This window comes from Gavia stellata, chromosome 1 (assembly GCF_030936135.1).
Source record: "Gavia stellata isolate bGavSte3 chromosome 1, bGavSte3.hap2, whole genome shotgun sequence".
NCBI lineage: Eukaryota > Metazoa > Chordata > Aves > Gaviiformes > Gaviidae > Gavia > Gavia stellata.
This window is the reverse complement of record NC_082594.1, coordinates 83,810,017-83,823,807: the sequence shown is the minus strand read 5'-3', so window position 1 is coordinate 83,823,807 and position 13,791 is coordinate 83,810,017. Positions and strand designations below refer to the sequence as shown.

The following is a 13,791-nucleotide window of genomic DNA, read 5'->3' as shown; positions in this document are numbered from 1 at the left end:
AACAACACTGAGAGTACATAGGGGGAACCCTCATTGACTGGTCTTACAGCATATTTTTTCATACAATCACTTTTCCTTCTATACTTCTTTTCCAATTTGTTCATTTTTTTCTTCAGTGTCCTGGGGGGGAAAGAAACCCTTAGTCCAAATGACAGAAAGACATTTCACTGTTTATTTACATGTGGATCACTTTGGCTAAGTAGTCCCGGCAAACCAGAGTTGCCTATTTCTTGTGAATGTCCTCATGCCGTATAATTTTGTATGTAATCCAGTAAAAGATGTTGAAAATGAGGAAGGCGAGTGGGAACGCAGCACGGGATATTGTATCAATCCTTTTTGCACGATCAACAAACTTCTTTTTGATGGAATCTGAATCCTTTGGTGGTGCTGGAGGTGGGTTGGGTGGAGTAGCCTTGACTGCTGTGCCATCTTTGACCTGGAGGCAGTGACCCATGCCATAGCCACTGAAATTGAATCGACTGTCACGAGCAACTTCATCTTCCTGGGGGATAAAGAAGACAAATATGACACACAATCACCTGTCTATCAAACACACCATATACTTCAGGATTGAGGTGCACTGCTCCAAAGCACCTAAGTAAATTAGCTGTTTAAGCTACGACACAAAATCCAGGTTTCAAAGACAAGCAAGCAGTTAAAACTCACATAAAAATACATGGAAATTAGGTGACTGCCAGTGTTTGTGAATCAGAGCTTTAATTTTTCTAGCTGTGACTAAATCAAGTGCCCTGAGCAGCAAGCTGTATCCCAGCCCCACAGGGAAGAGATCTGACTCCACAGGTTTCTCATCGCTCTCCTTGGGCTTGCTGTGGGGAGGAAACATGGTCATGTTGGTAGCAGGGAGTCTGCTCTGGCCAGGTTGAATTGAATGACCCAGAGATCCAGGGGCCCAAGCTCATGGCAACGTGTATCCATTGCTTGATCTAACCCCAGCCTTGCACCTCCGTCTCTGATCTAAGAAACAAGGATAGAGCATGGCCCCTCCTTGCTCACAGGAGGACTCTGAGAACCAATATTTCAAAGTGCACTGGGCGCTTGGATTTAGTGGTATCTGGGAGTTAGGTGCAATAACAAGAGCTAATATAGCACCATCTTGCAGAAATCCATTCTCTCTCTTGTCTGAGTGGGTAATATTTGTTTTTGCAGAGGTGAGTAACTTACACTGAACTTTATCACCATGATAACTGTGTGATGAAAGGTTTGTGACTGTGCTAGTAAATTCCGACTGCCATTTCTCTTGTCTGATAGTACAATAATACACAAGTTATTGGCAGCCCTCCATGAAGGATTCAAAACCAACAAACAAGCAGCTCTATTCTTTTTCATTCCAGCAGGGATGAATTGTAGGTCCAGCAGCTTGCCCTAGTTAAAGACCTTCTCCTTGACCATCAAATACTTCATTGTTGACTTAAAATGACCACTTCTTGGGCTCACAAGGAGCCCACTCCCTCACAGGGAATACTCACTCATATCTCTCACTAAACCACAGCCTTCTGATCTTAACAGAGAATCAGAGACTGCAAGAAAAAACATCACAGCAGCAAGATATTGAATAAGGAGTACATTTGTTGAACTTGGGAGTGGGGAGGGAGGATAATTTACACCTATTCAGGATGTAAATCACTGCTCCTTCACAGAAGCACCTCTTTCAATAATTGCATTTTTCTCTCTCCCCAGCTCCAGCATTGGAATTGAATATATAACCAGACTTGCTCTCCTTACCTTGGAGCTGACACACAAACGTGAATAACCAGTAGTGTGATCCACGGCTACCGCATGAGAAATAGTCACTCTGACTGCTTATGACATTGAGTGCTTATGGAAGGAGGATAGGCAGTAAACAGTACTTTGGAGCCCCTGTCACTTCAGCATAAGGACTATTCTACAGTCTACCCATGAGCAGGTGGGTAATTGCAGTATTGCAAGGCTTGTTTGAGCACTTATCCAGGGTTTATATGCCTTTCATTTCAAAAGCTCACCATCATTAAGAAAAAGAAGCATGATCCTCTCCTTTTTCAATTTTATTTATTTACAGTTTGCAGTCCCTCTGTGAAAACACTGAAATTCTGCTTGTCCTAGTGATTATAAATATGCAAAGTATTTTAAAGATGAACCCACTGAGACCTAAGTTCTGGATAGTCTTATAGGCAAGGCTTCTTTTGCATGACTTAATAACACCACAAAGTCCCCCAACAGTACAGGGAGCTGCCTTCCTCACAGCGCTTTCCCTTTTACTGAGTTTGAAGGATAAAATGCATGCCCAGGACACGAGAGGTGATTAAAAAGGGTAACAGATTTTCAGCAGCTGTGTTGCCATATGTACTTCATTCATTTTTTAAAAATTTAATTTCTGTTAGTCGTGAGGGATCTATGGGAGGAAAGAAAATGTACTGAGCTCAATGCAGGACTTGGAGAGTCTCGACTTCTACTGTGCCTTGCTGGGTCGCAGCTTTGTCGCGTGGGGCTGGGCAATTCATCTTCAATGTCACAGCCCTGCTTTTGAGCTTACACTGTTATGAGTCGAGCGGGAAGCCATCTGAGAGTAGGGACAGGGATGTTTAAATCACATTCTTTCAGGTCTTCAGCGCCCAACCTTTAGCTGTAAGGAGCCACTCATTTCCCAGGGGGATTTATAGCCCTGCTTTTCCCCACACAGACAGTTGGCTGTGGCACTTCTTTCTCACAAAACCCAGAGGGAAGTGTGCTCAGTCCCCATGCTAGGTTTTTATTTAGACTGCAGTAGATGCTGATTTACCCTGGATACAAGAGGTACAGCATTCATCTGGGGTATGAGGAACATGTGCTTGGTTTCCTTCTCTGCTTGAGCAGATTTGAATCTCCTCCCTGATAAATCTCTTGGTCGGTTTGTTACCTGTTCTCCCAACATGGAGCTGTTTGCTGATTACAAAAAAGTGTGTGTTTATGTAGCTTTTTCTAAAACTTTATCAGAAAACATTTTTTCAAAGACTAAATAATTAATCAAGAGAATGGCATTGTGTTTCTACCGGGCCACTTGTTTCTGTGTTTGATATTACATCCTTACAAAAACTTAGCACTAGAGAGACCTAGCTGTAGCTGTGCCACTGGAAGCAAGCAAAGCCAGTCCTTACAGACCCACCTCTAGCCCTGGAGGTGCCACAGCTCCATAACCACCACGTCATTTTCAGCAGTAAAATCCTCCAGGAGCCAAAGGGGCTTTGCAGTCTGGCACCTGCCTGCCCTTTGAGCGCTGCCAGCATCTGCAGTCTCACAGGCAAGGCCTGACCCCATCGGAGCTCTCCCACCTGACCAGACATCACCTCAAAGACCTCAGGGTGGTGAGGTCTCTGCCCTCTCTGATGAAATTGGCCAATAGTATTGAAAATAAACAGTGAAACCCTGCAGAGATTGAGACCCCCATGCTAGGAGGATACTTTTCCCATGAGACTGCAGTCAGGCGTATGTCCTATTGGCCCCCTGAGCCCTTAAACTCATTCCACCCAAAATGACACAGAAAGGCTTCCTCCCTGCTGCTGAAGGGAGCTGGGGGTCAACCCAAGTGCTAGAACTTCATTGTCCACGCTGCTTGTGGGTTAGCTCACTCTGGCGTGGGCCATGCCGACAAGCTTTCTCTGAGAAAAACCTGCTCCACTGGGGACTAACGCAACACACTGTGATCATGAGCCATGTGGTGATAGCTGGCCTCAGGAACAATAAAATCACTGATGTGACTTACTTTAGCAGTATGGATGTAGTTAAAAAAAATGTCCCTCAAACACCATAATCTTATGGCAAAACTACAATTTGACATTTCAGGTGATCTTTCAACATTCTGTTACATATAAAGGATTTGGGGCAATAGTCACGGAGAAAGAAGACCAAATTTAGACTCTTTGACAAAGAGAACTCTTTTTTTTTTTTTCATGTTTCAATACATGACATGAAGAACTGACCTCAAGCACCTTCCCTTAACATAGTGGGTGTGCCTTCCTTTAACCTAGGGGCTTGGTGAACTACTGGTCAACCTACCTAGGGTACACTCTGATGTGGTTGTAGAGTCACTCTTCATTCTCAAGGTCATATTCAGTTCACAGTGTCTGACTTACATACTCTACCATGGATACTGATCCAGACAGTCTTCAATCTGAGCTGTTCACCAGCTTAGTGCAAACTACTTTGAAAAAATTTCTATCATTATTTTAATCAGATTACACATAAAACTTGCATTCATTTTAAACCAGACATGATCTCACTTGCTTAAGTCCCAGGCTATTTATGTTTTTACAGATTTTAAAACCAAAATCAAAGAGCAGCTGAAAGCCACTGGACATCAACTGGAGTGTCAGAATCCACTGCCATTGATGTCATTGACTTTATCCTTCTAAAGGGATGTGAAGTTAGTCTTGCCTAATACGTAGTCATAACTCAATCTGTCCTTGATAAAGACATGGGGAAAAGGGTCAGAAGCTAGGATGAGAAACAGAAAAGAAATAAATAGCAAGATGAAAGTGTTCTTTTGCTAGTTTTCTCTCAGATGTTCAAAATCCTGAGTATCTTAGAAGAATTATCCTTTGAAAATGAATTACATTTCCTGAGGTTTGGGAAAACGCTTTCAACAGATGCTTTTTCAACAACTTAGGTTTATGTGTATTATCTTATGGTGTCATACTGAACATGCTTAGGTGTTGGCTATACACTATTTTCATCAAACAAGAAATACATTTTTTCTCAAATTTTAATTTCCCTTCATGAATTTAATCATTTTCTGTGCTTTACAAAACAATGAAATCAGATTCTCTTGACTTAGCTTTACAGTAGGCAACATGTAAATCAGGGGCCTTATATTTCTGACATGGTTTTCTTTCTTCATCTTCCATCTTTGTAAAGGTTTTATTTCTACTCCATAGGGTCTAGAATGTAATTCATACTACCAACTTCACACTAAAGCAATCAGGAATGGGAAAAACACTTTAGAAAATCTAGTCCATTCACCGCCTTGCATGCACAGCTTTCTGTACAATGCATTCTGAAGTGCTTTGTCCTGACCACTTTTAAATGCTTATTGTCAGCATTGACTCAGCTTTAACAATGAGGAAAATGAGAGAGAGGCTGGCTTCAAACAGCATATTTAATTTACTCTCTGATGTGATTTATTCCTTTAATTTTGCTACTCTTTTTCCAACATATGGTGGGCAAACGATTTAAAAGACTATCTGGTTTAATTAAATTTCAAGGACATAGGAGATTAATTTTAGGTATACGGTAGAGAACATCAGGGAAATTTTCCTTTTGGCATTCATAAGCACGAAGTTAGAAAACCACAATAAATTCAGACTTGAATGCAAAATGGAATCAATAGGAATTAGATACCAAAATAGCTTTGGAGACTTCATTCCTAAATCATCTTTATGATTTTGAGACACTCCCATCTCTCAGTACTTTACATAATTCATGGTGTGGTTTTGCAAAGGCAGTCATGCTCACATGGTTTCAGCCCTCAGGAGTCACTGAGTATGTGGAGGAAGGTAGTTAAGCTGAGAAGCATGCTTGGACTTTCAAATCGTCTTTGGTTCCCAACAGAAGGCTCTTACAAAGCTAAATTGTCAGGAGATGAAAGAGAAGGTCCTTTCACAGATTAACTGTTTAAAAGGCAGTAACGGAGTTTAGGAGTAAAAGATCAATTTCATAATTGAGGTATTCGCTGGAGGGGATCCCCAAGAATCTGTGCGAGAACCAGTAACAAAGAAGAGATTTATAAATTAACTGGAACAAAGGTTCCCAAGGGAAGGTAGGCAGGTGAAACAGGCTATTCAAAGCGGACAAATCTAAGCCAGGCTTTCCAGAAGGATTTCTAAACGCTGAGTGACTCGGTAACAAATGGCAGTAAGTGAAATACAGGATTGATAAATGCAAGGTAAAGCACATTGCAAAAGATAACCCTAATTTCATATAGACAGTAATGGGCTCAAAATTTATTTTTTCCTGGGTGGGAGTTTGGGGAATTCCCACGTAGATGATTCTGACGTTAGTCCTCTGCTAAGCAGCCATCAGGCAACAGGCAAACAAAACAGAAAACATCATTCTGCCACTTTATCCACTCACAGTGTGATCAGTTTTTGAATACGAGGAGTGTTTCTGGTCACCCAAAATCAGTAAAGCAGAATGAGGTAAAGTACAAAGGGGAGCAGCAATGATGATAAAATACTTTTTCTGCATGAGGAGAAACAAAGTAGATCAGATCCCTTCAGCTTAGAAAAGCTGTGTTTGGGGGTGGATATCACAGAGGTCATAAAGTCATGGTGAATATTAGTAAATGGAAGACAAGGGAGTAGGTTATGGGGTCTTTTGTATATATGGTTTTTTTCAAGGCAGGAAACAGGAAAAAACACAATGACACTATGAGGGAGAAAGGAAGAACTTATTCTTTAGAAGGAAGTTATCTTTCATTTACCAGTGTAAATCATTGTGTGAGAACATTTCAGAGAATGAAAATAGCACAATGGCACAGATTCATACGTCCATGTGCAGCTATTGAAATTGCAACATAGTTCATGCAGAAGTGCACCCTTGGTTGATTATTTTCAGAAGACAGAAAGTCCTTCTAGGTTTGTCTTGGAGCTTTTAAATACAATTTGTCTCAATATCCATGCCAGACCACTGCTGGAGAAAGGATCCTGGAAAAGAGGCCATTCCTTCTCACCGAATATGGCATTTCCTATGGGAATTCAGGTCTTTCACCTCTTGATAATATGCTGGGAGCTGGAGCTAATGTTGAAATGTCCTGTGTTTTCACTAGTTTTTAGTACTTTGAGTGTCATTTTTTTCCTCTTCACATAGTTCTGCCTTGAGGCTAAATCCTGTTGATGCAGAAAGAGATCACTCTTACATAGCAAATCTATGCATCCCAGTTCTTTAGATGGGAGGAAAAAGTTAAGTTGGAGCAAGCTCTGGTGGCATTTGGTAATAAAGAGTCACTAACAGGCTTCTCTGATTTGTTCCACCCTGAAGAGCCCTGGATCTCAGTTCACTTACACCAAATGCCATTCCCACTCCTCTTTAATCCAGGCTTTAGAGGAACAGAAGGTGATGTAAAATTGTCAGTTTCTCACCTCAATCCTGCCCAAAGTACAAATCAAACATGTCCCACAATTTGGCCTAAGTATTGTTTTTTATAAATCTTCACCACGGTGTTTCATCAAAAACATTAGCAGTCTCTGACTGATCCTACTGCATGGTGCTGCTCCATCAGGACCCACCATCCTATGTGCGATAGTGCTGTTCGCCCCTTTTCTACCTCTCTTAACACCAATTTTCCTGCTCACTGGGGTTTGGTTTTTGCGTCATTTGGACACTCATGCCTTATAAAATCTAAGTAAAACAGACCTTGTATTATAAATAGCACCGGCATTTTAATTGATGGAAGAGAAATCGGTCATTGATGTCTTCAGTAAGAGTTTCCAATGGACAAATTTAGGTTTGTTTTAGAATTCTGTGTTTAATAATATCTCCTATCTCCAATAAACAGCAGAAGAATCTCTGAAGCATGAGTGATTTACTTACTCATTCTGTAAGAACAGCAAGTGAACTGTTGTTAATACAGTAATGAAATGGTAGTTAATGTGGCTTTGCCCTCTTCGAGTAGGAATTGAACATTATCCAACTGAAAGAGTAACATAATTTAAACATGTTGTGGAGCAAGAATATTTTCCAGGCTTGAAATATCTTTAAGTGAGATCTAAATTTTTCAAGGATTACTTTAATAATAAAGATTATACAGTCAGTAAGTGTGATAGGTTTGCTACCAAAAAAAAAAAGATTTTCCTTTTTCTTTAGTAAAGCAAAGCTTTCTTCTCTCAATTTTGCAAACACTGTTAATGTAAATTTCTTATTCAACTTCATGTTTTATATATAATATAATTAATATTTTAATTTTGGGGGAGGGAGGGAGGGAGAGCCAGATGAACTGCTGTTTTGCACAGCATCATAAATGTTACGGTGGAGTTACAGCTCCTAAATAATAGCGGATCTATTCCTGACACAGTGTCTTGTTTTCCCTTTGTTTTAAATGAAAATAATGCCTTAAAATATCCAGACCTAGTGATCTTTGAGTGTCCTATAGACATCATCTGCCTGGATATCAAATCCTCCCAGGACAGCGAAGTCTGGAGAATTGGCTGCTCTTGGATAACTCTTCTGCCAGTCTCTCTCTGATGAAAGCAGAGGCTGGCCAGTTTATCAGTGTGAATGGCACATTAGTGTGTTTTACACCAGACAAATACGAGTTAATGACCTAGATTTGAAGGATAATCTGCTCTGACCAGAAATCTGTTGGATACAGGGCAACTAATTTCTGCTCATTCTATCTGCATGCAAGGCTGAGCAAACTGCAAAGCTAGTGTTTAAGTATGTGACTATTTCAGCTAGAACATGGAATAGTGGTTAATGGGCACATCAAAGTAAAATAATGTAAAGCAAGACTATATTTGCTAAAATTTTAGAACCCCAAAAAACCTAAACCACTGAGGGAAAAGTACCTAAAATTCACCTTTCCCACGTCCTCTTGCTCTCCGCAAAACATCTGCCCCTGGAGATATGAGATGAGGCACATGCAGACTCTCTCACCTGCTTCTTGTCGGCAGCGTTCAAGCTCCAGCCTCAGACTTCAGCGCTTTCCTGTCCTGAAACCTGGTGCAGGACCAACAACGCCTGGCAAGTCCTATCCTGGGACAAGGGCGCACGCTGCCCCGGCAGTGTGACAGGCTTGGGGAACCTGCCACCACAGCACGTGGGGCAGCCGAGCTCGCAGCCACCAGTCGCAGACAGGAACATCTGAGCACCCAGCCCCCCCGGATTTTTCCCATCAGGTTCTCTGATGCTTTTCCCCTAGCAGATTTAAATATTTTTGGGGAAGATAGATAGTTTTTATTGCACCTTTGGGAAATTTCTCACTGGTCTCTGCCTCAGCTGTAATCATTTTAGAACACTTTATTAGAGCACCCCTGTGCCCTGACCGTGGCATCTCAGAGTACCTCATTTGTTAAACAGTCAAAATTAAAAAAAAAAAAAAGAAAAAAGTGTATATGTGTGTACAGGGCCCATAAACGGTACTTGTGATTTGACCCATGCAGACTACTCTCTAGAACAATGTATTGTGGGGGATTTTTTCACGCTCGTTTTTTAATTCCCTCAGTTCCACCAGTTTTCCTGGCCGATCTGCAGCCCAGCCCACGGCAGGCCAGGGACAGTGGACGCTGTCCTCCCCACCTGGGCCAGGGCTGGGGACAAAGTGCTGGGACCTGTGGCATCTGTGAGTCTCAATGGGCACTGGCTGTCTCATGCTAGGTGCATGGAAGAGTAAGGGGAAGGGGAAGGGGAAGGGGTAGGGAAAGGAAAGGGAAGGAAGGGGAAGGGGAAAGGGAAGGGGAAAGGGAAGGGGAAGGAAGAGGCTTTTTTCCTCTCTGTTGGTGCATTCTCTCCTTCAAGCCATTTGCTACAACAAACACCCAGAACAAACCCCAACAAACGCAGAGGGAGATTACCAGTGCTTTCTCAGACAGACTTCATGCATTTAATTTACACAAATACTGCACAAAACAAATTAAATATTGCAAATTATATTAATAATTTAAATTCTGTAGCTAAAAATAGTCAAGAATATCTGAATAATCTTAAAGTGTACACATGCAAATTTTATAAGTTTTGTGGGGGTCTTTTTTTTTTCCTGAGACAGACAACTCATAATTAAATGCCTTCCTTTTCCAATTATCAGTTCTTAATGCCAGATTTCCAATAAATAATGTTTTGGGGTCAGTTTTCTTTTCCTATCTTCTATTACACAAATTATCCTTTCCAGCTTTGCATAGCATTTGGTTCGTGTTGTTAGCTCAATCTGGATTTCTCTAACTGTTTTTACATAGCTCTGAAGTGTGATTGGGTTAAACAAAGTATTAGCCATCTATCTGCACTTCAAACTTGTTTCTAAAATTAAATTTTTGCATCTTAGAAACATGTTGACTGTTTAAATGTATTAGAAATTTACTACACAAATAGACTTCTGTATTTTCACTTTGATTTGCTGCTATGAGGGTTGCTCTATAAAACACTGATATAATTTATTCACAGCAAAATAAATATTCATCATGACGTAAAAATCAATGGCACTCAATGCTATAGCAACTTGATAGTGCAATCTTTACACAGAATTTTTGGGGTTTTTTTCATCATCTGGTAAGTAATAAATCCACAAATCCTACAAGGTCATTGGAAGTATGAATACAATGGAAATGAAATGAGATTTCATTTAAAATGGGTTTTATAGTTTTTCTTTTACTGTATTACACACACACATAAATATACACACTCACACAGTCTGTATGCACCCACACATGTAGATATGTGTACATACATATACATGCGGGCATTTACTTAATTTAGTCATCTAATGCCTTTTGTATTCCCTAAAGGCATTTGTTATTGGTAAGTCCACCTAGTGAGCATTTTTGTACTCCAGCTTAAGGTTGGGAGCTCTCTCCAGAGCATTTATCAAACTGCAAACTCTGTTTTTAATAACTTCTCAAAATGCTAATTTTCCTGCTAACTTTTCCCCTTCAGATGGGAATGCGGTTCTGAGGAACAGGGATACAGAACACATGGGCAACGGTCATTAAACCATCCCAATTCTCGCTGTCCACGAGCAGGCTCTGTGATGGGTGCTGGCAACTCTCCAGGAAACCATCTGCCCAGGCACTAGCTAAGCAACAGATCGCCTGGTGATGGACTTTTATTACTTGGCAAAACTGATTAAAGGATAACCCGAAACAATAGATTTAACAGTATATAAGAAAAGTCAGTACTGAGAGGTATAGATGAAACGTGGAAGTGTGGTGATAGCAGTGGAAGAGGTATTCTTGAGAGAGGATCTCACACGCTCTTCTGAACTCAAGTTTTGCTCAAGAATATAAAGGAAAATGGGAGAAGAAATGTCCAATTAATTTATCTAGAGGAGAGAACACAAGAATAACACCAAAATAAAGGGTTGCTATGCCAGCAGCCTTCCTGAAATGTGCATGTTGTGTGTTTCATCTTTTATGTGTCCTGGAGTAATTCTAAATCAGTGTTTGCGGTGCTGGAGCGCTGGAGAAACCTGTCCTTGGGTATACTGAAGAAGTCAGGACTCACTTTGAGGGCCTATGACCCCCTGACCTTGAGGTCCTACTTTTGTGACGGGATAACAACTGGGGAAGGATTGTGTTCAGAAAATATGCCAATAAGCCAGAGAATGAAGCAGTGTCCTTGACACAAAGGGAGACCCAGCAGCATAGATTTCTACATCACTGGACATCCAACAGCCTCGTGACTCCCAAGCAGGAGCTCTCTACCAGAATCACACAAGATGATGGGTTTGGGGGCAGCCTAAATACTGAACAATAGGATATCACACACACTGTGCATTTATAATGAGTGGGCATTAACCTGATTTGTCTGTCCTCTGAGCCGGAAACATGAACGGGGTCTTAAAACCACTAATGTGAAACACAGGCAAATTGATTAAGGAAATGGTATTCAATAGCCACTCCTGGTCCTTTTGCTTCCCTGCCTCTGTCCTTCTGCACCTGTCTCTTCTCTTCTCGACTCCTTTTCTACTTTTTTCTACCACACATTTTGCCTCACTAATTCCCAGTTCTGCTCTTGCTAACCTCCTCTTTGATGCTTTCATCCTTACTGATTTCCAAATATGTGACCTCCACTTTCTGCTTGCAAAATTCAGTTCCTTCCTCAACTCCTATCTGCTCTTGCCCCTTTCTGCTCTTTGTGGCTAAATTCTCTTCCTCCAAAGAAAAGACAAATCATAAAAGGAGCTCCACCTTGCCAAGTCCACATCTGAACTGAGAGGCATTATTCTACCTTTTAAGAATAACCAGGAAATAGTTCATTTTTTAAAATGAAAACCTTTCACATTTGGGTATCCACAGAGCTCCTAATTGCTCAAAGAGTTTCCAGTACCACAAAGCATTTAGAAATGTATCACTTCTCATTTGTACTACTGTTCCTGACATACAGCATGGCCAGTTCCTGGCATGGAAAGCTGAAGATCGCTGAGGGCATTGGCCCATGGAGCCGTCCGTGCCTTTGTTCTGACTGCCCAGAATGTGCAATAGGATCCATTTGGAGGCTTTGGAAAATGAACACAATGAGTGCTGCAAAACCAGCAAATGGGATATTCTAAGTTTAAAGCTCAGCAAAAAGCGTTGCTGTTTGTGCATAGTACATGTTGTTCTAGTCAACTGAAAACTGAGTAATGTGGTAGTATATGCAAATAGTAATATATTAAAGATTTGGCATGCTCTGGAATACTCCGATGACATGTCCGATCACAGCAATACCATCTGCTTTTCCTCATATGTGCTAAATTTATAACACTGTGGTAATTTCTATATTAGTTTACACACCACCTTCAGGAAATTATACTTAACAGATAAGCAATATTTAGGCTTTGTGACTTATCTTTAGCAAACAGTTAGTAAATGTCTCTCCAATTACTCTCTGCTCTCTTCTTAGAGAAAGGAAAGAAGTTTAGAAATCAATAACATTGATTATGTACTCTTTTTATCCCTGAAGGAATGGCAATGACTTGCAATTCAAATGTTATTTCCCTAAGTTTTTGCTCATGCTAGAATTTTGACAGACCAAAAGGTGATCAGACTTTCACCTGGAGCTTGGACACCAGTAAAACACAAGAACCCTGGTATTGCACAGCTAAATTAAAATGAACCCCTTCTGTATGGAGTGGAAATTTTACCATATTGCTAACTGTACCATCTTTTCAGGTGGTGTTCAATTTGACGTTACAGAGAATACCAGCTTACTGATCAATGCCATAAACAAACCTACAAAACACATGGATATGCTCTCCCTGTAATTTGGAAAGAAAACAAAAGTAATGGAAGAAGACCCATGGAGTCTGCACAATATGGACAATATCCCCCTCCTCATTCTTGCTCACTGACACTCTGAAGCACGGGAAGGCAGTTGACCAGGCAAGGAAAGGCTCCTTTCAATGGCCTGGGGTTTCTATGAGACTCTTGCCCTGTCGTCTTCATGGCTGGATGGTTTACTGATGATCCCAGAGCTCATTTGCAGTGTCTCTGCATGACACTGCATGATCTCTCCCCACAGGATGAAAGGCTGAGTTATCCCTTCTTTGGGTCTGAGGGGAGTAGGTACTTCAAAGCACAAGACCATTGAACCATCACCTGAGGGGACAGCTGTCTAGAGGATTTTTTAAACGGGTTTGACACATTTAAATAGATGGTTTCAGCTTGCCAGTCTTGGAATGGCTCCTAAAATAAACGTCAATTTAAAGAATAAGGCAATTTGGTTTGGATGATTAAGAGAATCTGGCTCATATATCTAAGGTATGACAATTCCAATCACATCTTCATTTCAATATACAGGAAAGAAATAAACTAGGCTTCATTATTGTTCATACTGCTGGTGCTATATATTTGACACGATAATCTACAGTATTAGTCAGTAAATTGACTCACTGGACTGCCCTTGATCATATGTTCCATTTTCCGCTCAGCAGGGCTCTCTTTAGCAGCTATATATAACCAGGGAGAAAAAAAAAAGAGACAGTTCTCTCTTAGATCATTATAAGATGATGTTGCATTCAGTTTTCCTTTTGCTTCAAAGGTTATAAATGATGTGATCTTTTTGACATCACAGATAATATATGGCTGCTGTTTGTCTGACTTGTCAACTCCTCACACAGAAATCCGATACTCGCCA

The 13,791-nt window shown here is 40.8% G+C and overlaps 1 protein-coding gene across 2 annotated transcripts in view; it reads right to left on the bottom strand.

Annotated features, from left to right (window-relative positions):
- Nucleotides 1–223: 223 nt before the first annotated feature.
- Nucleotides 224–13,791, bottom strand: part of GLRA2 (glycine receptor alpha 2) — a 127,154-nt gene continuing 113,586 nt past the window's right edge. For both annotated transcript variants that reach the window (XM_059818935.1, XM_059818942.1), the window contains exon 9: nt 224–502. In XM_059818935.1, coding sequence (XP_059674918.1) covers nt 224–502 — 279 coding nt within the window. The remainder of the gene's footprint in view (nt 503–13,791) is intronic.